Raw genomic sequence first — 26,722 nt, 5'->3', positions numbered from 1 at the left:
TGAAATAACATAGTAAATGGTAGTTTAGACACTATTGAATTGTTTATTTCAAAACAAAAAGTTGCTATTTGTTGACATGGAAACATTTTTTGGTGGTTTTGACTTCCATTTGCAGTCATATTGGGTCTGACACTGTACTTGCCTGAATACATCTTTTAACAAATTCATATGTAGATGGTATAAGATCCTGTATAGCTGATGCTCATTGCAGAAAGGGTATATGGTTTTTCATTCAGACAAAATAAAGGTAAGAAAAAATCTGGGTTGAAACCAAACATATGTTCATTCAATCTTTTGTTCTGATTCAACTAAAAAACTTATTGAAAAAAAAAAAAAAAAAAAAAAGAGTTGAGTCAGTGTTACTTTCTTGCACTCAATTTGCTTTGTAGACAAAGACACAAACTCTGACCTAAACAAACCTGGTTTTGAACATGGAATTGCTTCTATCGAATATGAGCATCAAGCAGATCCAGCCTGTGGCTGCACTCTTACTGCCTGAAAATAGAAGCACACAACCCTGCAGGCTCCACACAAAGCAGGAGCAATTTTTCTGAAGATACTTCACAGGGACATTGAGTGGAATAATTATTTGAAAAAACATTTGACCGTAGCTTTGGGACCAGCAATGCTCATGAAAAAGAAACATTTCCTGTAGCTCCCTCATATAGATTCCTTGGCACCTGATGGTGTGATCAACTCAGTCTGTTTTCATTACACTGGTAGGAATTTAGTATTTCTGAGACCTCCACACACTGTCAAATGCTGCTATGCCTACCTTTCAGAATCTAACTGAAGATCTGAAAGAAATCTAAAAGCCTAAATATCAGCCAAAGTTTCAGAAGTGATTGGGGGGGAGGCCAGACAGAGTGATGGATAAGGCTCATTTCCTTAGGAAACAGGGCTGAAGTACTATTCTGTACTTACCATTTCCAGGTTATCAAAATACCACAACCTGAAACAAAACATTGACCCAGCTGAAATTATGGAGTTTTTTAAAATTTTCTTTTTCTAAATGTCTTTTTAAATGTCACTTCTAGCCTTATTTCTCAGGTTTTTCTCTCTGCAGTCTATAAACTGCACAAAGCAGAAATGGGAATTCAGTAGCAAGAAACTAGGTCTTTGTATTTCACTGTGACTTCTTTTGGCAGGAAAAGGGGTTGAAGCTAGTGATGGCCTAATTATTTAGCTTAAAGAAAGCAGCCAGAATCCCAGTATCAACTGCAGTAAGAAATGGAAGAGGAAGGGGATGGAAAGAACATGGCAGTTGTTCAGATAAACTAAGTAACTGGAAGAGGGGTAACGGCCTGGTCTCTGAGACAATATTATTTGTGAGGCAATGTTCGGATGCAAGATTTTTGTTTTGTATGTTAGGCCAAATGAACAATGGCACTCACCTCAACCAACAGAAAAACTGCGTACATCCACCTAGTCACCACCATGAGAGACAGCAGCAATCACAGAAATATTGTTTCCCCAACATCTATGAGAAAAATTTTAGTAATTATTCTCCTCAAGTGTGCAAAAAAGTTCAATTAAAATCCTCCCTCATTTTTGTAAGGGAGGAGCACCTTGCTCTTCTGAAATACGTTGTCTAGAAGCAAAAGCCACCAAAATCCTCCTTTGACTGAAAAGATATTATGAAGAAAGAAATCTACATTACAAGATTATAAAAAAAGAAGTTCTTGGTTCTTTCAATTTTCCCAGTCTTTCCAGCCCCTTCTGTAACTTCATGCAACAGTAATAGCAGAAGGAAAACCAACATACTTAGGCAATGTCTGTGACCTGGGGACAGCCTGTTTGGGGTGCAGCTGGATGTATACTGAGGGCGAAAAAATATAACTTAAGGATGGAAGTTTGTGACATTTTTTCATTCTTCTTTTGAGACCTGGGGTGTAGGAGGAATCAGGTATCTGTACTTCAGAGTCACTCTGTTCTCTGTAGTCCATATTTCTTGAAAAAGCAGACGTAGCAAGTGACAGTTCTTTTTAGCTCAAACATCTCATCTTTACCAATGGCATTCAAACTGCTCTCCCAAAGCCTTGCTTCACTAGGAAGCTGCTGGTGGGCAAAATCAGCTGCAAAGTATCAGTCAGTGTGTGTGTGTGCTACGATGCAAAGTAGCACACACACACACACTACCCAGAGTGCCAATGCCAGGTGGTTTCCCCAGTGAATGATCATCTTGACCTAAGAAAAGTTTATTCAGTGTAGGTGATGTTTTGCAGAGAAAAAGTAAACACTCTCAAAGTCATCTCAGATTCCCTAACCCTAAGCTGATCAGGTCCAAGATCTGTATCAATATATAGCATCTTCTGCCCATTTCTGTAGGAAAGTACTAGCAGTTCTTGTGCTTGGTCTGAAGGCTTACTTCATTGCATAAGTTACTGGCTTCAGTTGACTGGTACAGCATATTGATTGAATCAAGTCCTTCCTTTCTGACAAAAATATTCTTCTCCATTCTTCCTATGCCTTATATTTATGATAGTTCATTGATCAAAGCAAAGCAAGCTGTCAGAGTATGTCTGTGTGCAGCAGTCAAGACGGTTCCAACACCTGCCCAAGGAGTGCTATGAACATTCAGGCACAAAGCTGTCTCAGGGTTGTTCAGCAATGCAGACAAAAATTTTATTTGGCTATCCCAAGGACAAAGATTCAAGTAAAGCCACCCTTACCTCAGGAAGGGTAGGAAAAAAGGACAGGAATAGAGTTGGGATAGGAATCAGCAAAGAAAGAAGTGCTGGCTTCTGCCAACATGAAACTGGGAAAACTGGTGGTATCAACTCCTTCTGTGAAGGTCTATATCTTTCCTCTCTAGTGACCTAACTGGACAGATAGACTTTGACAAGGGCAACAGCTGCCTGCCTTGACTGCTAAACTTTTCACATACTGGAGTATGCACCAGGCCCATCACCAATGTGATTACATCTACAATGTGAAATAAAACCAGGCCAAGAATTGTTCTGCAACCTCGAGAGCAAGTGGTACAAGATGTCCATGCCACGCTGCAGAGCACTTGGCCCTGATTCTTGTGTGGACTTTATGTCTCTTGGTTTTAAGGTATAATTAGTATATTGACAGTGATTTTTTTTCCACTTCAAATTATCTGAAATAACATGAGGTCTGTGTTGCAGACCAAGGTTATATGTTGCTTGACGCAGAGGTGGCATGAGGGCCTGTGGGGATGTCTGAGGGAGCAATGCCTGCTGGGACAGTGTTGACAGATGAGGGTGAAAGAAGCCAAACCTGATGCAATCTCATCCATGCTGTCTAATGGGAGCAGTCCCTGGCACATACTGTCTCCCAAACCATTTCCACGTATTGTCTCAGAGCACTAGTTGGCATGGGCCAAAGCCAAGACGGGTAGCTTGCTAACATTTAGCAGTACAGATAATCAGCATTGGACAGGCCAGCCAAGCTCCTATTTACACTTCAGCTTCCAGAAACAACCAGGAGCACTGCCCAAATATCAGTGACATTACAGGTGCAGAATTAAATGAGTCAGAATTATCTATACGAAATGTTCAGCTGATCGGCTAATTTTTGTTTCTAGAGTTTTCAGTTGGGAAAATTTTAATGAGAAAAAAATCATGAGAAGAAGGAACAGATTCTCCCATCTCTTCTCACAAAACTAGAGAATACTCTTTTTCCATGTAATCAGCAAGGAAAATATGTGGAGAAACCAGGATTTAACCAGCCCTCACACAACTTCCCTGGAAGGCTGAGCTGTAAATCAACAGAAGCTGCAGGGAAGATTAAGTCATACTCTTCTCAGAGGTGCACAGGAAAAAACAAGGAGCGATGAGCACAAGCTGCAGTGAGGGAAATGCCAATAAGATATAAAGAAAAAAATAAGCCCCTAATGTGAGAGGTGCAGCACTGGGACAGGGCCCAGAGAGGCTGTGGAAACTCCCATCCTTGGCCCTGAGCAATGTAATCTAACTTTGAAGTGGGTCCTGTATTGAGTAGGGGGTCGGTCAAGAGACCTTTAGAGGTCCCTTCTGATCCAAAATATTCTATGATTTTAAGCAGGTTTTAAATTTATTTATTTTTTATTTCTAGCAGTTAGAGCATGTAAACACAAACAGTTTAAAAGCGATAACACTCAGGTCAGTACACTTCCTTCATGCTTTCTCCTTTTCCTGGTACATGCCACAGAGATGAACAGTTGAGTTCTTAGTAAATCTCTGAAGAAATAATGCAACTGACAAGTGAAAATTTTGGCATTAGTACACGTGATAGTAACTGGCAGAAATAGCTGGAGTTGAGTAACTGCAAAAAGAAATCTCTCAGGGGGCACATCAGCCAACGACACATTACAGCAACTCAGGGAGACATACACCTGACGCAGAGGCATCAGAAAGAAAGCATGTGGCCAGTATTTGCAGCTATGAAGGCCTGTCAGCACTGTGAATCATTAATGATCCCTATTATCCCTACTACAGCAGTTGTCAGTAGTTTTGCCACATGGAAATACTAGACATGAGCCAAGGTCTGATGTTGCCAGGTGGCATGACTCAGGGTGGGACACCTGGGCTGTCTCTGCCACTGACCTTGCTCCACTGCTTGCAGCAGCAGTGACAATAGTATGCATTTTCCAAGTGCAAAAAATACATCCTTTCTATCTTTCTCACCTTCTCAGAAGAAACACTGCTTCTGAGGAGGCTGTTTTCTGCATTGGTTGTGGACAGGACAAGAACACTATAGCAAAGGAGAGTGAGGTCTGATTTTTTCAAAAGAGATAGAGTACCTCTCTGACTTCTTTGTACGTTGCTATGAGCAATTGCATGCAAGGGTCTCTTATTTTAATGCCGGCCTTGCACTCATATCGTGGCCCGGAATCTTCATTCTGCCTTTCTGGTAGTCCTCTATTGTCTAGTCTTCCATTGGTAGGCCATGATTTTCAGAGTAACCACTGCTCCCTCCATCATGTTGAGCTTAGTCTCCATTGTTCAACATTCTCTGAAATTGCATGGGACACCTATTTGTCTCCCTTTTGTAGCTATACAGGTTTGTCATTCTCAGACTTCCCTATTTATTATCTGCTTAAGGTGAAAACATCTTTGCTTTTGCCTTTCTGATGAGAGCAAGGGAACACAAATGGGGAGGTTGAGCATGAAGAGGTAGTGAGCACTAGACAAGGGTGATAGACCATCTGCCATAAAGGATAAGAAGGAGTTGTTAATTTAACGTATAGCTTGTGACAGAGATTACTTGTACCATCCAGGGGAATATGATGAATAAGAACATGGCACAAGCCAGAGCACATGTGCAATGTCAGCAATAGCCCATACATATGCTGAGTCTGCTCAAAAGAATAGCATCTAGACTGCACTGAACTCGGCCCCCCAAAAACACCACTCTGGACATTGGTCCCAGACACCAGATACATAAGGGGGTCAATGGCCAGCTTGTATGTTGACATCAAAAACAATAGGTTAATTTGTGTAGATTCATAGGCTTTCAGGAGAACCCTTACCTGCTCTGAACCTCTAGCTCAAGCTTTTATGGAAGCCAAAAGCCTAATAAAAATCATGTACAACTAGACTATCAGACAGGGGCAGAGTATGTAACAGCAAACTCTCCTTATTCCAGAAATCTATTTTTGATGCCAGGCATTTGCACTAGCGATGGCTCTGAATTAACACTGACTCCAAGCATTCAGACTTCAGGTAGTAAACAAGTTTCATAATCCAATTTGGGATCCCCAGCCTAATGAAAGGCAGAAGACATTGATAACCAACTGTCTCCACACTTCTTTGCAGGTTCAGAATGTGTAGCCTTTTTACACTGCCCCATACACCTAACAAAGCCGAGGCTGTTTGGCTTCCTTGTGCTTCAAATGAAGCTACATTTAGCAAAGCAGATGTAAAAACAGCATTCTGGAGCCTTTAGTGGTAAATTCTGTAATGAAATTAGTTAGAATCCAAGATGAAAACTACAAGGTCAAGTGATTACCAAAAACAGAGTTGTGGGGTTTTTTTAAATTCATATTATCAGCTTCATTTTCCGTCCTCCATAATAAAAGGGCCAAGAATCAGAAATGAATGGAAATGTTTGTACTGCATAGAGGCAAAGCATTACTCAGGCTGAATTTTTGCAGCTGTACAGGCTTAAAAGAAATGAAAATAGTAGAACGTTATTTTTATCAAGTTGGATTAGAAGGCAATGATGAAGCAGGTAGTGTGAAAAAACAAGGTATCATCCTTACAGCCTCTTTTCTAATCATAAATATACTTCAATTTGCATTTCTTTTCTAGTGAAAACTGCTGCTGAAATAAATTTAAATCACACACATGCTCTCTCTGAAATTATATTTATGATTCTGTGGGTGCAAATAAGTAATTTGGTTCTTGAAGAAATTTGCCAACTCAGTGCTTATTGAACATTTCAACATTTCAAAACGAGGACTAGACAATGTTCCCAGCCAAGTGAATAGACAATCTTGCATTGATTTCAACGGCACAGGACCAGATCCTAATTCCTTTCTTTTTCGGAAGAAAAATCTGCATTTTGTGATAATGACTGCTTACAATTGTTAGCTGATCATAAAAAGCTCCATTTTTTTCTGTAAACAAGAGTCTTTCTCCTCCTATCTAGTGGTAATACACAGTGTCTTGCGGTATGGATTACCTGGTCTCACTGAGAGCGATACAGGCTGAGTTCATCAAACAGGCAAATCCCCCTCTATTCTGAGAATATCTGTTCCTGTGCCCTCAGTGCTCATCAGACCTGAGATTTCACAAAGCTCTGAAACAGAGACTAAAACCAGCCAGAGATCAGGCAAAGAATTTCAAAAGCTTCCCGTCTGCTTCCTCTCTCTGAGTTCTCCTCGCATCACAGGCAAGAAAAGAAACAGAAAGACCCAGACTTAGAGCAGAGAATTTAACATTGCAGAAAATGTCTTGTGCTGTGCTGTGCTTGTGCTACGCCGCCTTCTCCTGATGTCAAAGCCTAACAACCTCGCAGAGGCAGTAGGGAACAGAAATAGCCACCTGGTACTGCCAAATATTTCACAGATGAGTTTAGTGTCAGGGAGGCTTGTGATCATAGCAAATGAGAGGTGAATACTGAAAAATGTTCACAAAAGGCAAGCTTGGACCTTACAAATGCAAACGCCTGCTTAACTTAGAAGTTGCCCTCATCCTATTAGGAGAGTGGGGGATGACCTGCACGCAGACAGAAATCACAGTCAAAACGACGTCTGCTCGACTTTTGTATGTGTGCCCATGAGAACAATTTGTAGATTATAAATGGTTTTTTGAAAATAGTGAATTTTCAATAAATTTGTGTATAACCCATTCACAACTATGTTACAAGAGATAAAATTATTCTACTAAATTACAGTGAAACATTCACTAAACTCTCTATATCAGTTTCTGTTACAAAAAGTTGTTATAATTTGTAATATTCTCTGTTGAAACACCTAATTATTTTGCAGCTCATCCTACAACTCTAATACAGTATGCAATCAAAATTGGCTACAAGTATTTAAATTAGACAAGTATGCCCTTTATATACCTCCTTTTGCTTTGTATTTGCACAGTACCATGACAAGATCTCTGAAGCACTACCAAAGTACAAAAAAATCACATTGCTAATGATAAAATGATTGGTTAGGGATCATAGTAATACCTTACATTCACAGCCATGAAGATTGTGAGAGTATCTCCTGTACAGCTCATAGTTTGTTGTTGACATTGGATTCATGTTATTCTACAGACTCTAAATAAAAATATGCGCTTGGATACACTGAACTGTGCCTTTCCAATGCTGTTCTGGAATAGGCAAGACCAGGACAACAACACTGGTTGCATCTTTACTAGAAAATCAAATGTTCCTGAGCACTGGCACCCAATTTCTTTTATGGTAAAATTCCTAGAAAAGCCCCTGGCATGGTTTTGACCAGTGCAGAACTGAGTACACACAATTCCTGGCTACATTTCAGGTGTTAACATGGGACACAGTCTATTCCTAATAAGCAGATTGTATGAGACTACCCTGCTTTGAAAACAACGGGAGTTCAATAATACAAGCGTGGGCTGTACCATTCCATTTAGCCTCCATGCTAAAGAATAGGTCTGGGTACATTTAATTTACTAATATAGCCATAAGCCAGTACATACTGCTATGATGAAACACAAGTGAACTATTCAGGGACTTATTTAGGAGAACTCCTTGTCATTTGCTGGAAAATGAAACAAGTCACTGAAATCTCATATATGTTGTATGCATTTGCCTAAGGGACTCACTGAAACAAATACTTTGAACAGAATACTCTAAATTGGCCTAAATTGGCATGATATTGCTACCTGGACATTGTGTTCAAACAAACATAATGTTTACTGGGAGAGGGGGAAGCATTCAGAAGTACTTTTTTTTTTTTTTTGCAGTGCAGATTAATAATATGTATATATTTTTGTCATGAAGAAAAGCGGAGAGAGTAAAAATAGCTCTCAAGTGAGATAGCTGCTATTCACTCCTCTGTTCCTGGAACCATGACAGCCATTATATAACCAAAAGGAAAATTAAACGAAATAAACAGCATAAGCTAATTGGGTTGATATCAAGTAAAAATATAATTAGTCAAAGTGTTTTGTGGCAAAGGCACTGACAATATGTGGTTGTTCCTCAGCCTTAGTGGCGAACAGGGATCCTGCCATGTGTTTAAAACTTATTCATCAAGCATTTCCATGGAAACACACAGATGCACAGTCCTTGGATCACTTATTTCAGGAATTGCTGCTCCCAAGGTTCACTCTGGAGTGAGAACTCAGACCAGGAGAGTGTGATGGGCTGTGATTCTGATCAAGAAACCTCCCCACACATGTATTCGTTGGGTCCCACAGTAGGAGAATCTGGCTGAGGGAAAGAGTAAAAGGGCATCTTGCATAAAGAGAAAAAAAACTAAAAACTTGACCTTAATTTTTCCTCTCAGAGACTGCCTGAGAGTTGAGAAATGACAGCACTGGAAAGAGCCTGAAGAGTTTACAAACTGGCCAGATGCCCCCAGGGAGATTAAAATGTCCACAAGAGTGTCAGCGAGGTGGTATACTGAGAGAGACAGGTTAAATGCAGTCACTGGGTTTGGTTGTCCAAAGCTGCCCTCTTACATATCTAGATGGGAGTCAGCTCTGGTGCAACCTCTCAAGGTTAAGAAAAATTCTCCCGTGTGGAACGGGGCAGGTCTCTGAAGCCCACTTACAGTGACAGTGACAGCCCACCACCACGTGCTGGGGGACACAGCGGCTCCTTGCTCCTGCTACAAAACCTATGGCCGCTTAAGAAAATGTGGCCCTCACCTCTCTTGGTGGGTCAGCTCATGTACTGTAAAAGACAGGAAAGGCTGGTTATGATACACAAGGGCTTAATCAACACAAAGTGTTTTGAAAGCGTCACTAAAATTTGTTGTATGAATAAAAGGTGCTTCATTGCTAGCAAGTACATCTATAGGAAATAAACACCGGGTGCAAAGCAGGCTCGATGGGTGCAGCGTATGACTGGTAGGCATCCCTGGATGGGGATGTCCCTTCAGATGTCTCCTGATGCCACTAATAAAATCAGCACCTGTCTCCCCTCCCAGACCTGTTATGGTTTTTAGTATGCTTTGCCATTTCTGATAAGAGATGCTCAGGCAGGGAGGTCTAGGACATGGTTGCCTTTAATAGCAAGGTCAGAAGTAAGGTATATTCTCAAAGGCAACAGGGGACACCTGCACCCCCTCTCTGTGTTCGTGCCAGGCTCTAACTGGGAGGGGAAAGCAAAATATTCATAATGCCTTAAAGATAATGAACCACATTAAACCATTACTAGTCTAACATACATTGCATTAAAGCCTCAAAAGCCAGAGCCTTCGTAGGCTGTATTTGAGGGGTTTATTACTGCAGAGACGTGATAGCTCCTGTGGACTGAAATTTCCTTAGGCACAATAGAGAGTTAAGCATAAAGTGTGAAGCCTTAACTTCAAATTTTCTGGCTTTGGCTTAAGTCTGCCTCACAAAGTTCCTGCAATGCCTTTTTATTGTGTTTATTTCGTCATATATTACATAGCATTAATGATAATGCAAGTAGGCACACTGTCACCAGCTGGGGTAAGTTCATTCAGAACTGACTGCCTGGTGACACGACTTCCAGTGCTGTCGCTACCATCAGCCTGAATAATGCTCTCTTTAGACACGCCAGCAAACTGAAAAAGTGACACAGGATGGAACGCAAAGTCTTTAAACACAGAACTGCTATCAGGTTTCCATGCTACTGTCGGCCTTTGAGCCTTTCTTTTAACACAGAAAAGGCTATGGGGCTGAACAGAGGCTTGGCTGGCAGTGGAGCCAGACAGAAGGAGAGACAACCAGTCTGCAACCTATTTTTGTTTCCTGGGTATTTTAGTCACCCCTAAAATTTTGCAAGGGTCTGTGATCTTTCTCCACAGGGATGAGTCTGCACATTTGGAAAAAGCTACAGGTGCTGTGAGACTCCACAGATGATCTGCTATGTAGCACACGTTTCTAAGAGCGTGAGGCTAAAATGCTCTTCAAGCCACACTGACCCACCAAGAGCAGTCCCTTCTGCAACCTGCTCTCTGGACAAGAGCCCAGGCTTTCCTGGTAGCTCCTCCACGTGAAAGGGTTTGGGTCTACTGCCCAAGGCAGTGCCAGGCGGAGACACCCAAGCCCATGGAGTGCCAGAGACAGGACTGCTCTGTCAAGCAGGAGCTTTGATAGGTTTATGACCCCATCTCCCAGCCAGGCAAGAGGTACTCAGAGGCAACCGGAGCTCAGGGAAATGAAGTGCTTCCCAACCCAAGGTGCTTGCTCCCAGCTCTCTGCTTGAAGGTCACCACCCGCAGCAGCGCTGGGCAGCCCACACCTGAGCCTGCACAGCAGTTACTGCAGCACATTAATGTAAACGGTGGCCATTGCAGGGCGCACCAACAACATGCAGGTCGATGCCCTGACTGTTCAGGAAGAACATCTCCGTAAACCGATGGAATTATGTCACATCAGTGCTACTATATTCAGAGCCAAGCACCTAGGCAGAGCCAGCAGAAGCCTTTTCCCTTTACAGCCTGACAACGGAATGATAGCAGTTAGCCAGAAGGGAGAAAATTAGGAGTTCAAGAGCTGAAATTCCTGCAGGAACAAGCCCCAGAGTGCAGAAGGGCTTCCAGTAAAAAGATAACAGGTACCCCAGACCTCACCAGGTCCTCAGCTTCATGCAAAACCCATTTGATTAAACCACTCTCCTCCTCAGTAAACTCTTCTTTCTTGCACATAAACATAATGAAGCAATTTATCTGAAAAGGCTGGGAAGCCAAAAAAAAAAAAAAGGCAGTTACTGTCATTTCTGGTTTTTTAATTCTTGTAAGACAGTTACAGGGGAACACTGTGTAGGCCTATACAGTTAGAGAAAAAGGCACACTTGAACTAAAGGCCACAGGCATACTGAACTAAAATGAAATTATGTTCTGAAGTACTGTATGTTTTATGTTATTGGGAGAAAGACACACAATTCCTTGTCTCAGTATCAGCGAGACATTGATTTTCTGTGGAAATGTGCTTGAATTGTTCTCGGTATATATTACACTAAAGCCCGCTTTTCCTTCAACAAGAGTAGGATTGGTTCTTACTAAAAAATGTTGGGTTTTTTTAAACTCTTATACTTATTAAATACTTTCCCCATAGCAATGCAATTGATAGAAAAAATAACTCAACAATTGCTCATTTTCTCTGCTCATCTTGTTGACTGAAACCCCCAAGTGAATCCATTTCCTCATTTATATCTGCTACCTCCCAGAAGATCTTTCTTGGTGCATAAGAAACCTCATTTATTAAACTGTAAAGGGGGGCAGGGGGAATAAAGATTTGCTTGAACACATCTTGCAGAATTTAAATATGGGCATACATAGGAATACCTGATAGATAGGAAACAAGAAAGAGTTTTCCTTCAAAGTAGTTCTATTTAGCAATAAATTGAGGATGCTTGGCATCATTTGACTTTTGTGTTGTGTGTCTAATAGGTGAGCAAAGAACAAGGATGATAATTTTATTGATTAATAGCCATTTCATGCCAGTAATACAGGAAGAAGTTGTGTGTTGGCTTAGACAAATAATAAGAAAAATAATGCCTGCCTTTTTCTTGTTTGTTTGTTTTTAATGGCAGCTAACGTACTGGAAGAAGACTCAATGGAGCAGGACATAGAGAGCCCTGTCACTATTCATCAGCCAAAGTTGCCCAAGCAAGCTAGAGAGGATCTGCCAAAAAATATAAACAAAGAATGTGCCAAGAGAAAAATCCAGAGGTATGTTAGGAAAGATGGGAAATGCAACGTCCACCATGGGAATGTCAGAGAGACTTACCGTTACTTGACTGACATCTTCACTACCTTAGTCGATCTCAAGTGGAGGTTCAACCTGTTGATTTTTGTCATGGTTTACACTGTGACCTGGCTCTTCTTTGGAATGATCTGGTGGCTAATTGCCTACATGCGAGGAGATATGGATCATATAGGGGACAGCACGTGGACCCCATGCGTCAGCAACCTCAATGGGTTTGTCTCAGCCTTTTTATTCTCAATCGAGACAGAAACCACCATTGGGTATGGTTACCGGGTCATCACGGACAAGTGTCCCGAGGGAATTATTCTGCTTTTAGTGCAGTCTGTTTTAGGTTCTATCGTCAACGCTTTCATGGTTGGCTGCATGTTTGTGAAAATATCCCAACCCAAGAAGAGGGCAGAAACCTTGGTTTTTTCTACAAACGCAGTTATTTCCATGCGGGATGGAAAGCTGTGTCTGATGTTCCGAGTAGGAGACCTTAGGAATTCACACATTGTAGAGGCATCAATACGAGCCAAGTTGATCAAATCCAAACAGACAAAGGAGGGGGAATTTATACCACTCAACCAGACAGATATCAACGTAGGTTATTACACAGGGGATGATCGTCTCTTTTTGGTTTCACCACTGATCATCAGCCATGAAATTAACCAGCAGAGTCCTTTCTGGGAGATTTCCAAAGCCCAGTTGCCCAAAGAGGAGCTAGAAATTGTTGTAATCCTAGAAGGAATGGTGGAGGCAACAGGTAACATTTCTTATACTTTGTATAAGGTAAATGCTTTAATTTTAGAAAGGAAAATCAGTGGTTTTGCTTCACGTTAAAGGAATCACTTCAATAGCCATTACATTTGAAAAAGGCATCAGTTATCTGGTTAGCTTCAAAATTAAAAGCATGCCCAGTTTAACTGTCTGTTCCATCTTGCCTAACGGAATTAGTGTTGTTTCTGCTCTGTTTGGAAAATGGGATGGCGTTTCTCATTTTCTAAATTTTTCACAGCATGTCATCCAGGTATTTGTCATTCTATTGCAGGAGCAACTCAACCACTAGGACCTTGTGGGATAAAATGATTTAGAAAAAAAATTCAATACAAAACTCTGTTTATGACTAGCATGGAAGCACCATCGTTCCTGCTGCTTCCAGTCACACATGGGTAACTGCAGAATAACTGCCTCACACGTGAAATTCCTAGCCTGTTTGGATCCAATAGGAAGTGATAATGTGTTCAGTTTTCTCTTTTTGCTTGCTTGTTTGCTTGTTTTTGTTTTAACTTGTAACGTGGGGCTTGTTCCACCTCAGTTCACAAAAGATCTGTCTGATTTTGTATTTCACTGAGGCCCCCTACACACTGCAGAAGTGTACAGAACACTTAAAGCTGGTATATATAAATAAGGTATGTTATGTTACCAGAGTCTTGTTGAGAGGCTGTTTGGTCATTACCTACAATTGTACAGCAGAACATCAGATGTCACTTGCGTTGTGGTTTAACCCCAGTCGGCAGCCAAGCACCATGCAGCCACTTGCTGAACCTCCCCCCACCTCCCCAGTGGGATGGGGGAGAGAATCAGAAGGGCAAAAGTAAGAAAACTTGTGGGTTGAGATAAGAACAGTTTAATGATTGAAATATAATAATAATAATAGTAATGAAAAGGAAAACAACAAAAAGAGAGAGGGAAATAAAACCCAGGAAAAACAAGTGATGCAACCGCTCACCACCTGCCGACCTATACCCAGCCCATCCCCGAGCAGCGATCGCTACCCCCTGGCCAACTCCCCCCAGTTTCTATACTGAGCATGACACCATATGGTATGGAATAGCCCTTGGGCCAGCTTGGGTCAGCTGTCCTGGCTATGCTCCCTCCCAGCTTCTTGTGCACCTCCTCGCTGGCAGAGCATGGGAAGCTGAAAAGTTCTTGACGTAGTATAAGCACTGCTTAGCAACAACTAAAACATCAGTGTGTTATCACGTTATTCTCATGCTAAATCCAAAACACAGCACTATACCAGCTACTAGGAAGAAAATTAACTCTATCCCAGCTGAAACCAGGACAGCTTGACGTGGAGAAAATAGTGCTTGAAATTCACAGCAAATGGACTCGTAATGTTTCTTCTTTGCATTAAAGCCAGAATAGTAGGAGGATACTTCCCCTAAAACTGCTGTACCTCCCGCAGTCAGAGTGCTGGTATACTTGCTTTAGGAGCTGGAGGGATTTTTGTTTTCCTGTTAATGACAGCATCAATCTCTGAAGTGAGTAAATATAATCAATACAAGGGAATGGTGATTATAAAATGAAGAAAAGATGTTCTTGGGGAGGTGGAAACACTGAGTATAGAAATAGAAGAACCAGATTTGCCATTTCTCCCCACTACTGTAGCAAAAGCTGGGAAAGTTTGAGGATGTGGATTACACATCTCTGACAGAGGTACAACCTTTCTAACCCTGACTCATGTTTTGCAACTGGAGCCAGGAAATAAAGAGCAGTCTCTTACTAGAACATGTGTGTGTGTTTCACACATCTATTATGTGGTGTCAGAAGAAAACTGCATTTGTCACCATATAATAAACGTGTGAGACAAAAATGGAGCAAAAAAAAAAATTGAAAGGAACTTGGCAGAGAATTTGAAGTGGTAAATGCAAGGCTTCCAAGTTCTCCAGGAAGTAGGTGGTACTGAAGAGAAATCAAGATGAAATGTTTAGTGTTTCTGATAGGTGCAGTAGGCACAGAGGTTTCAAACATCTGCATCACCTTCATGTGAGATGATGAGGAAATTGCTGTTTGTTGACTGAAACCAGTTTGAAATTTATGAATTGCAACTAAATGAACTTGATATGCCAAAGAGCGGTGGATATTTTCAGGTTTACTGAACATCATGTTTTCCAGAAAAATGAGTGGCAAGTAGTAGAAGTATAAAAAACACCTCACCAAAAATACCTGTAAGATCAAAAGACAGTATACTTCTGCAGTGCATCAAATGTAGCTTTGGTGTCTTAAGCCTCGTCACTCCTCATTGTTTAACCCTCCCTCCCTTACCTCATCTTCACCCCTGCACTCTCACACGGCTCTTTGGGCTCTCCTTTGCTGCTCTGATACTGACCACAGCTTCCACTCAGCCATTAGCAGCCTTCACCGGAGGGGCCTACCTCTCAGACTGCTTGGGCTGCCAAATTCCGAGTTAAAATGCTGAAAGAGTTCATATTGACAAAGAAACTGGATGCAGTGATTTGAAAACGCACTGAAGCCATCCAGGATTAAGGTGTTACCCTGGCACTGGATAGATAGCTACATTTAACATCTTAAGCTGCTTCATTTTGTCCTGTTTGGGTTGGCTTTCTAGCACACAGCTGCATGAGGTATGAGGGGAGGGCATCGAATAATGCTGCTTAACTATGGCATCAGAAAGATTAATGTTGTAATTACCAGCACAATTTCTAAAACACGTTTGTGTGGAAGTAGCCACTTGTTCTGTGCTTTGCCCACGTGTATTGGGTTATTTTTCTTGAAGGTACCATCAGGCCAACTTTCTACCAAAACTAGGTATTTTCCTTTTTTAATTTACAAATATTTTCCATGGTTCCACCCTGCAAATTTAGGCCATCATATATTCACTTTTCTTTCTTACACCCAATGTAGAGTGAGAGCAGCAAAAGAAGTTGCTTATAAGTTGATCTCCAGCCCTGGAGAGCAAGCAACACACTACCCATCATACCTGCCAACACTGGTCAAAGTCATGGGATATAAAAACCATAAAGCTGAAGCTAAGAAACTGTGACCTCAGCTATAGCAATATCATCATTCAGTATCATTGCTCATGGGTCAAAACCAGATTGAGATCATTAGCTTATGTTATTCATCAGAAAAGCCGCTTCCAAGTTTGACCAGTGAAAACAATCCTTTCTCTATTTTCAGAGCTTCCCCACTCTGACAACATTTATCCCTTTAATGAGAAGTAACCCAGTGGAAAATGCTAAGTATAAACATTTGCTATTATTTTTATTAATTATTGATATTATTCTGTTTAACATTTTACTGAGCAGGTGGCATTTTATACATATATATATAATACTTTCCACCTTAAGGGCTCCAAAAGTACATCTACCTCTAGTATGAAACACAACTGTTTATATAGTGTCATGTGAACTCTGCATTACATGTTAGGACAGGAAATGAAGAATAATGCATCTCATTAAATGAAATTGAAAGAATTAACCAAGCTAAAATTCAGCAGAAAGATCAAATCAAGGACCCCCTAATTCCCCTTGGAAGCATCACTATATCTTTCTGAGATGCAAAAAGAAGTAGGTATGTCTTTACCAAGGCAGATACCAAAATATCAGCTTAGGAAGTATCACTACACCTTGACTATTCACATTCATTCTACCATGAAGATTACTTTGCGGGCAGAATCTTCAACAAGGCACTTTCAACAAGATGTGAAGTCAATCTGACTACTTCATACAGCATCAGCAAAAACTCAAAATAAGACTGTTTTTTAAAATGTTTGTTATGGATCCTTCCAATATGCAATTTTCCTTATTTATTTACAACGACATTCAAAAACATCCCTTTGGGTTCAAAGGATAACACTCTTGCAAAGGCTTACTCCTGTGGTTTTCCTGTTACTGATGCATATCTCTCAAGCGTCCAAAAAACCCGAGCATGGTGTGAAGTACATTAGGCTGCCATGAAGCAACTGACAAGCCTTCAGGATTGGGGGGAAAAAGTCCAACCAAGCATCACCACATCTGAAGGACACATCTGTTATTTCCACCTTTTGCAGCCCCCCTTCCATTTCCCACTATGCTAACAGCTGGTGGGAGTGCCAATGTGATGCAAGGATCAATACTAACTCTGCAAAAATTAAAGTAACATCCACCTTTAATAGGGAAGCCATTTCTGAGGCACTTATGCTTCTTTTCATGTCACACTGCAGCTGTGGCATTGACAGAATAGCCTGATACCAGCAAAGGCTCCGGTCCCACACTTACGCAGCCCTAAAAAGCAGGATTCTGGCATCCCTCTGCTCCTTATGGGAGAGCTGTAACATTAAATGCAAATGAACTAACTGGAAAGAACATGACTAACACTCTGATCTCAGTTCAGTGGTATTTGATATTTGCCATTCAAAATAGTTGGTTTATATTAAAGTGCCACCACTGCTTTCATATTATTTTCTCGAGACCACTTAAGAGATTTGTTAGAGAGTAATTAAGACGTTTGTTAGAGTGTGCACATTTATAGTAATGGAATTCGAGAAAATGATTTTTTTTGCTTGCACCAACAAAAAAACTTAGGCTCAAATATCCTGAATCCTGTCTCCCCTAAACAGCAGGCACTAAAGCTTGGATTTGAAGAACTTATTTATATGTTTTAAATTTTAAAAAAATCTACAATTAATAATTTTTTATGATAATTTAATAGCCTCCTCCTAACAATAGGCTGCAATTTTTAAGCCTTTTTTACCTAGTGAAATCTATTTTTAAGGGAGGTCTTATCATTATAAGCAAACCAGTCATTTTAAAAAAATTAAACAAGACTTCCAAGTGTATAATTCTGATATAGGAAATAAACCAAGACCAAGAAAAGGAAAGTCTTTTAAATTTGGGGAGGTGAAGTGGGAAAGTGAGGTATGTTACAATAGCTAGAGAAACAGAGAGAAAGCAACAAAAAAAAGGAGAGAGAGGAGTATCCTGAACAGCCCATAGCCTTGTTGGTAAAGCAGTTCTTGAATCATAAGCAGCCTGGTTCAAATCCCTCCTCTAAACCTGCATTAATTTATAGAAAACAGCATTTTCTTACCCAGGAAAGGAATATGAAGTATTTCAACCTACTTAAGCCAGCAAGACCTCAAACTTGGTGAAGTTATATGTGGCCAGTAGGGTGCACTAGATGACACTCTGGCAATTCCCTCTGTCTAAAAATAAAAACATGAAAATTGAAACAGTACTGGGGAAAGAAAATTATCTACATATTTATAACTGTCAAAAAAATAAGCAACAAAGCTAGACAGATAACTTTATGTTCATGTGGATAATTTTACAAATAAACTTGTAATAGGGTGCATTTATAATTCTGACACACGGGCAGCTTGAGAGAAGTATTTGCAGAATGGTTTATAGATACATAAACAAACACACTTGCCAGCTGTGGAAAATGTGTGTGGAAAGCAATAAAAAGTTCACATAGATCATTATTTATATAGTAAATGATGCTATCGACTAGACAAATGTTGTATAAAGCCGGTCCCGCTCTTCACTACAGCCCCTTTGACGGACTGATTTATTGTCTTTTTATTTCTCCCTGAAGAATTGCCATATTTACCCCTTATCCTTGCCCAATCCTAACAAATATCTCCCATTGATATGTATGTTAGCAGTTCCAACCTTTCAAAACATCTCAGCAGACTTTGCTCTCTCTCCAAATAAGCCTTGCTCGGGTTACAGTTTTTCACTAGAATTTTTTACTGCTCTTCAAAGAAGAGATGTTTATGCTCTCAGATTGCTTCTTAAGGGGATGTAGACAAAAGGAAGAAAGGAACCAGGATTTCTCACACCCAAGTGTTTCTGCAAGGCAACTGGTGAAAGTAGATTTGATTGTTCTGCTCTGGGATATGACCAAGGTACATTGACTGAAATGCAGTTTAGACAGGGTTAAGAATAAATGGCTTCTGCTCTAAGCTGGATCATCATCATTTCAGGAATGGTCAGAATACAATGGTTCTCCAGTCTTTAGGTTTTCTTCCTGTTTTAAGAGTTTTAACATCTCTTGATGCTATGTGCTAGACTTAGACATCTAGGTTCATCTTCTCATATATCCCCATTTCCCTAGTGCTTGCCACAATCGCTTTCACTTATGTTCCTTGCTCACATTTTCATTTTGTTAATTCTAATAAAATGTTTCATTGTTCTTAATTCTAACACAGAAAATTAGGGATGTTAACGTGAGTGATTGCAGTCGTGAGCTGGAGTTCTGAATACTGGCAAAGAAAGGCACTCCAATTTCATTGCAATGTTTCTTTCAGGAAGCTTTCTCTACAGGTAGAAAAGATTAGTCTAGTTGGTGAAGGAGACTATAAGGCTTAAATGAGGAAATTACAATTTCACAATAGTCAAAACAATATGCAAAATGGCAAGAAGTCCGGGAGCAAAGTTCATGAGAAAAGAGATATGCTGATTATGAGTATGTCAACCAAAATTTGGTGAGAGAGTCTATATCACTTTCAGGGAAGGCAGGGAAAAGAGATTATACATTTTGTTTAACAGCTTCATTCTCTGAATAGTACTGTACTATACCAACTTTTTATCGAGTGTTTGACAATAGCCTATTGTCCATCTTTCATACCTTTCTCACCAATTAGTTGCTCAGCTCTTCACAACTACAGCTGCTCCCTCAACCGTAAATTTTCAGATATAATATTCAGATTCAGGCAGTAACTCATATGTTTAAAAGTAAGATTCCTAAAAAACAGGTCTGAGACCCCTCTGTATTAAAAAACACTTCTTTATAGCTAATTAGATATTACTAAATAATTCTGGTCTGAACACAAATCAAACTTGCAGAAGAGTTTCCTTTTGCACATCATGTCCTTGCAAACTGTATTAGGTCACTGGGCAGAGAGAAAGGACATTTTCTAGTTCTTTGCACATTCCTGTAGACCTCCGTTGTCAGCGTTGCTCCTTTCCTAGCACAGTGGCAAGCAGAGAGAGATGGTCTCTGCTCACCACTCCTTCGCACTCGTGAGCCTACACACATTATCCCTTGCAGCGCTCATGATCTCCACGGCCAGAGGAATGACAGGATCACAAAGCTGTGCTGTAACACTGGCCCTGCTGCTGTTTCTGTAGCAGAAGGGCACAAAGGAGATCTGTGAAGGCACCCTCCTCCTTGACCAGCCCAGACCTCACCAGTCACCCCCTAAAACCTTGCAGTGCCAGACACTTAAATACCGCTGCCTCCAGCATAGCTTCAAGCAACTGTGTTTTCCAGTGGTTTTAGCATAGAAGCAAGGCACCTGTGAAGGTGACACTGCAAAGTCCTTGGGACTCCAGACCCAGCTCAGACACTGAGGAACGACTGCGTATTACTCGATGGACCAAGAAAGTAGAGGCTGAGCTGCACTGAGCAGTGCTTTTGTCCCCTGTGCCCACACAGTCTCCATCACAAAGATCTCCACTTTGCAAAACCAAAGGGATGATTCTCTGCAAAGGACACAGCAGCGTTATCCAGGTCAAAGGGTTCCCCAGGCAGAATTAGCTCACTGAACATTTTTCACCTGCTTACAAAGTGGAGACATGATTTCTGAGCCCTCCTGAGAAGTGCTTCAGGACAACAAAGTGCCTTTTACATTTCTGAGCACTTTTAAAGACAACGGCTATTAACCTGAGCATGCTCAGTTTGTCCACTTGGTCTTGGAACGGTGCAAATAAAGGGTCAGCACTGAAACAGCTGATTTGGAAAAGGACAAATATAGCTATCATTTCTAATTTTAGACTTTCATTTTTGGTCATCCAAGGTTGTTACCAACCTGGAGACGAAGGCTGCTGAGCACCTGCAATGAAATCCCAGGCACACACTGATTTGAGTCTGGGCAGTGTCTCACCCCTGGAACTTTTGCCAAAATGAACTGCTTCTTTCATGTTGGTTACCTTGTTCACTCGTGTTTGATCTCCAGATATGAAGCATACTGAACTAGCCTACAGTTCAAAACCACGGGAAATATTTTTGGCAAACTCTCTTCTGGCCCATATTTCTAAAATATCTTTTCACTTCTCCCCTTGGTGCTTATTTACTTCCAGATGTATAATATTGTTTCCTCCTGTTCTGCCTTACTGAATTGTAATGAAGGATAAACATGTTACATTACACTCCTTGATAACAGTAAGACCCCTCTAAAGTTACAAATATTTACATCAGTTTCTAATGAATGTAAGCAGATAAATTGTTCACCGTCAGTAGAAAGTTTTCACAAAATTGAATACAGCAGTAACTGTAAAGTCAAAAGTGACCTAAAAGATTGAAGAACGAGCAAGCAAAGCTGTTAAGTAAATCAGAAATTCAAAATCAACATTTGATAGATTAAAAAGACCACGGCTAAGGACAGCAGCTAACCCCACCGGCTACATAAAGTACATGAAAAAGACAGAGAAGACTTACAGAAGGCTGCTTGGTATCCTAGAAAGCTGCTGCCAGCACTAAAAACTCCTGTTATGGCAAAGCTTCTGGGTTTCGTGAGGCCACTACAAAAAAGTCCTCAAGGAGTTCCAGCAAAAAAAAATCACAAAGAATTGCAGTGGTCTCAACCATGGCATTTAAAGGAAAATCAAACACAGGTGTGGACTTGCTGATGTGCTCTGCCTGTTTTTCACCATCCTGACACTACAAAGCAGCTGAGCTCTAGTTTATCCACGTAGCCAAAGGGGGTTCAGAGAGCTGCTCATTTGTGTCACTGAAGAGGAGCAAACTAACACCACCTTGGTGAGTCTGAGCCCAAGTCCAAGCAGCAGCATAGGCACTCATTACCGCATACACAGGTGGACTGCTTATGCTGAGCAGCCACACATTTCTCAGGACTCCCACCTGCAATTTGTAGCACCATTAATCTGTGCTACACACCTGGAGGGAAGCTGGCCTGCTTTTTTCACTAAGTGAGGAGGACAATCCAGAGCTTCAAAGCGAGAATACTCTACCAAATAGCTATGTCCACTGCTGGATGCTCTCAGCTTACAAGTCAGATTAATTTAATAAATCATTTAATGTTAGGTGCCAATGTCCCAGTAAGTGATGCTGAACATCTATAGTTTAGTATTACGAAGCTGATTTTGATATAAAAAACATTTCCTCCTGTAACAACCTGAATAACTGCCAAGCAACCCACATCTCATTTTTCTGGCCATAGTCATACTCCACTCCTCACTTCTCCAAACCTGCTGTATTGGCAGAAGAGATGGAAAGAGAGAGGATCTTCTGGGAATGGTGAGGCAGACGCTGTGACAACAAATGTGAAAGGCACAAAGAGCTCATGTGATCAGCCTTGTGCTCTTGCTCACTCACTTTCTCACCTTCATTCCTGCCATTCCCAAGACAGTGAAAAAAATGAGTCACAAAGCTTTCCAAGATTTCTCTTCTTCCTGATTTTGACAGCTTTCATTTGTTGGGATTTCTGTGGAATGGAACAAAACTTTTGTTTAAAAAATAGGGTTTTAATAAATATATGGATTGTTGAATTTGAGATATTCCATTCTTACAACATACCCAAATAAAGAAACTCGATTTAAAGAAACATTCAAAACATGAAAACAAAGCAAAAATGAAAGAAATCAACAAAAACAGATTTTCAGTGGTTATCAGAAACCTGTGTGAGATTTCTGAGGAATGACAAAATTTTATTTAGAAAACCAATTCAGAAGGAATATTTGGATCAGTTCCACTGACTTGTCAGAAATAAATAGTGGGAAAAGTAACACACACTTGAGGGGGCTTCCTGCCCTGCAAAGGATGCCAGGTTATAGGCTCCCTGGCTCCCCCCAGCAGTTTAATTTTACAAAGCCATGAACTGTACAAATAGCTTCCCCAGACAGAACTGATCAGGAGTTGACCTCACACCTTGAGCACTAGAGGAGGGCAACGTCATATGGTTAGGTCAGTGTGAATGCAGACCACTATCATAGCAAGGAAAGGGGAAAGGGCAGCCAAGACATCTGCTTCAGGACAGTTCATGGCACTGGCCAAGGCTAATAGGGGAGCCAAAGCCCCAGGGATTTGTCATTGCATTCATAGTTGTTACTAAATGGAGTTGGAAGAGGCCAGCATGTCCCTGATGTCACCAAAGTGACAGTAAGAATAAAAGAGGAAAAAGACATGATGAGGAAGGAAGCTGGCAAGCACCACTACCTACCTCTGCCCTTAGGTACAGGCTTCCCCAGAAGATGAAGGGGCTCAGGTTCACACGTACAATGAGCATTGCTGCCCACACTAGATTCATTGGAGTAAAATGAGTAAAAGTCTCTGCAAACACAGTCCTAAGCAATTCATTAAACTACAACTCTTAGCACAAGCTATTAAACAAGTGAATGATACACACCAAAATAAGTCATTATGGCCAACAAGGCCGGCTGCATCCTGGGCTGTGTCAGTGCAAGTGTACCCAGCAGCTTGAGGCAAGTGACTGTTCCTCTCTATTGACCACTTGTGAGGCCACCTCCTGTGTGCTGTGTCCAGTTCAAAGCTCCCCAGTACAAGACAGACATGGACTTACTGGAGCAAGTCCAGCAGGGCCACCAAGATGGTCAGGGGCTGGAGCACAGGACACACGCTAAGAGAGGAGGAGGGAGCTGGGACTGTTCAGCCTGGAGAAGAGACAGTGCAGGGGCATCTTATTGTTATGTGAACCTACCTAATGGGAGATTACAGAGAAGACGGAGGCAGGGTGACAGGACAAGAGGCAACACGTGCAAGTCACAACACAGGTAATTCTGATTAGACACTAGGAAGAACTTTTTTTTACCATAAAGCTGGTAAGACCTGAAACAGGGGCCTAGGGGGACAGAGGAATCACCATCCTTGGAGATATCCATAACTTGACTGCATAAACCCTGAGCAACTCAAACTATTTGGCTGTGCTTTGTACAGTGGGTAGGGACAGATGACTCCATAGATCACTTCCAGCCTAAATTAGTCTGTGATTATAAAACTCAAAGCCAGCTCCTCTTAGTATTTTATAGCTGTGAAGAATTGAATGGCTTTGAAAAACGAATAGCCAAGCTAACAGCTTGCATTTTTCTCCCATGTCGCCATTTAAGAAATTGTGTTTTATATACTTGAAAGCTGTTCTGTGGCCACCATTGAATTACTGAAGAGAGTAGTGCCTCAGAAAGGGTAGGCAGAACTGAGTAAGGAGCATGAGTTCGTTGCTGTGGGCAGGCAGGCAGCCTGTTCAACCAAGCTATGCTCCAGGAGGTCTGATGGAAGAGAAAATCTTAAACTTGTAAGGCTGGGCTCCGTTAGACAACTAGTCTTTGAAGAGTGATCCAAAGATTGCACTAACTCAAGGCATTCCCTACTTGTCCTGGATTTTGTCTCACTCCCGTGGCCGCAGTCACTCTCTTTTGCATCTTTCTGCCCCTCTAGACAGTGAGGGAGGTTGAGATGGGCATCCAACATTGCTGTGATTGCCTGCTTCTCTCTCCATTGGACAGGCTTTGTGTGATTCAAGCTGTCAACACAAAATCCAACTACAAGCAATTGCTCAATTACCATTATTGTTATTATCATCATCGTCATCATCATCACCACTACTGGTAGCCTTCTATCTAGCAACAGAGTCAAGATGTTTAAGATTTGTCTTTGGGGGGAGCTCAAAGGCACATCAGAGTTGACAACTTTTATTCCACATTTCTGACTGATGCAGATTAATATGAACTGAAGAGACAGGGGCTTACCACTAAAGGAGAAAAATCAATCTGACCATGGCAGAGCTGCCAGGCACCACCATAACAAAAAGATTTATGATTCAGCCAGTCCAATTAAATTGTGCTTGCACATTTTTAACCAGCCATTAGGTTCAAATTTTTTCACCCTTGCATAAGAAGTATTAATTTATTACACTTTTATCTCCAGAATGGGAAAATCCCCCTTACCTTTTCATAATTTTCAGATTCTTTTTCCATTAGTCTCTTTTTACAGTGAGAAGACAACAAATGAGCTACTTTTTCAGATAATAAGTGCAGCAATGAGTTTCTAACTGCCAATAGGGCCATGACAGATGCCGTGAAAAAGCGTAGAAGAGTCCAAAGCCAAAGGTTTCAAGTCGGTCAGGGATTCTTGTCTGGCCAAAAATCTGCCTCAACAGCAGTAGCCACATCCACACAGCTGTGAAGTGGAGGAGGTTTAGCTTTGCAGTCTGAGGAAAATGCCCTTCTCCTACCACGAGTCAAGGGCAGGCTCTCTTGGGAAGACAGAGGCCAGCAGCTGGCTTCACAACACAACTGCCCCTCAGTTTGCCAGCACCTGACTAATCAAGTTTAGTGGTTTATGAGTGATTGATCTGGCCTCATGTTGTGCTCCCTTATTACAGCAAATCAAGCATTTCCAGAGCATTTTTGCAGAGTATTCATTTTAGAAATACAGGCTGTAAGTTCCATTATGGTTGTGTGTCAAGACCACAGCAAAGCGGTCACTTGCAGCACTTCCACCACGATCTGCAGTGTGGGGCAGGGCAGGAAGGGGAGCCAACACCCAGAGAGAGGGATTGACATCAGCTCAAGGGAGGCATCACAGCAGCTAGTGCAGAATGAGCACAAGCCCACCCTTCACAACTGGCCTTCTCCAACTGTTCCCCTGAAGAAGAACCACTGGTCTGTTCCTCTTTCCGATTTTACAATTAAATTGCTTTTTTTTTCTTTCTGTAGCAAAGAATAATGAGGCAAAGATCTAAGTCCTTTCAAAAGACAAACCCTTCAAAATAGATCCAGTACTCATTTTTCAACTTACAGATGAATTAGAAACAGTTGAATGAAAGTTGCCTGTCTGTGCTCCAGAACAGCTTATTCTATAACTGTGCTCAAACTCCTTTTTAAGCCTCTCCCCTCAGGGCTTGAACGCAACTACAACAGGGTTTTAAAACCCTGTTAAATTAGTCAAGATCCAGGGTTTAAGACACAAAACATGAATCTTAACCTTGCTACATCTGCCTTCCTTTACCCTCCAAAGGGATATAAAATACTGTTCAAGTATTCAAAAGCCATCAGTGATAGAAATCCAGTCCAGAACCACCCCCTACCAATGTGTATCAAATGTTTAATATACAGCTTTGAGCCTGATCCAAAGCTCTCCCAAACCTGTGGAGTAGGTCTCAGTCTCTGGTGGCTTTTGAATTAGGACCCTAAAGGAATAAACTGAGCTGTGCAATGTCTGTCAGCTCCCTAATGGCCTCAGAGAAGAAGCAATTAAGACTCTAATTAAAAGGCAAATGGAAGATTAGAAGCAGATAAATGTTTATAATCTAGATAAAGTACCCATACTGGAAGTTTTGTCTATTAAAAGGGGACTTCATGACATTTGAAGAGACTCCATACCTATGGGAGGAACGGTGGTATCAGGCAAGGTATCTTTCCCTTGGGCATGCCATATTGCAGCAGTCTTGCAGTCGTTCTGTTCTCTGCAGCCACTGTTCCTTCTGCATATGGATGGAACAAGCCATTCCACAAAGACAGCCCCAACAAATCTTGCATATTTCATCATACAAACTGTTCACGGCAAATACAAACACTGCTATGCACGGAAATGCTCAGTCCATGAAAATACAACTTATTCTATCTCCCTTTCTTATGTACTCAATTCACTGCCTCCTACCACGCTGTCCATCTGTCATATGTGGTTTAGTGCGTGATCCGTTA

General features: G+C 41.3%; 1 protein-coding gene across 2 annotated transcripts in view; it reads left to right on the top strand.

The window, feature by feature from the left end:
• Nucleotides 1-2,508: 2,508 nt before the first annotated feature.
• KCNJ6 (potassium inwardly rectifying channel subfamily J member 6) overlaps nucleotides 2,509-26,722 on the top strand; it is a 50,960-nt gene continuing 26,746 nt past the window's right edge. The window contains exons 1-2 of one of the 2 annotated variants that reach the window (XM_075491859.1): nucleotides 2,509-2,524; nucleotides 12,157-13,077. In XM_075491859.1, coding sequence (XP_075347974.1) covers nucleotides 12,180-13,077 — 898 coding nt within the window. In that variant the 5' untranslated portion in view covers nucleotides 2,509-2,524; nucleotides 12,157-12,179. Of the gene's footprint in view, nucleotides 2,525-12,149; nucleotides 13,078-26,722 lie in introns of those variants that run through there. The other variant, XM_075491858.1, reaches the window with a different exon arrangement.

Source organism: Mycteria americana, chromosome 1 (assembly GCF_035582795.1).
Source record: "Mycteria americana isolate JAX WOST 10 ecotype Jacksonville Zoo and Gardens chromosome 1, USCA_MyAme_1.0, whole genome shotgun sequence".
Lineage (NCBI taxonomy): Eukaryota > Metazoa > Chordata > Aves > Ciconiiformes > Ciconiidae > Mycteria > Mycteria americana.
This window is presented reverse-complemented; position numbering and strand designations above follow the sequence as displayed.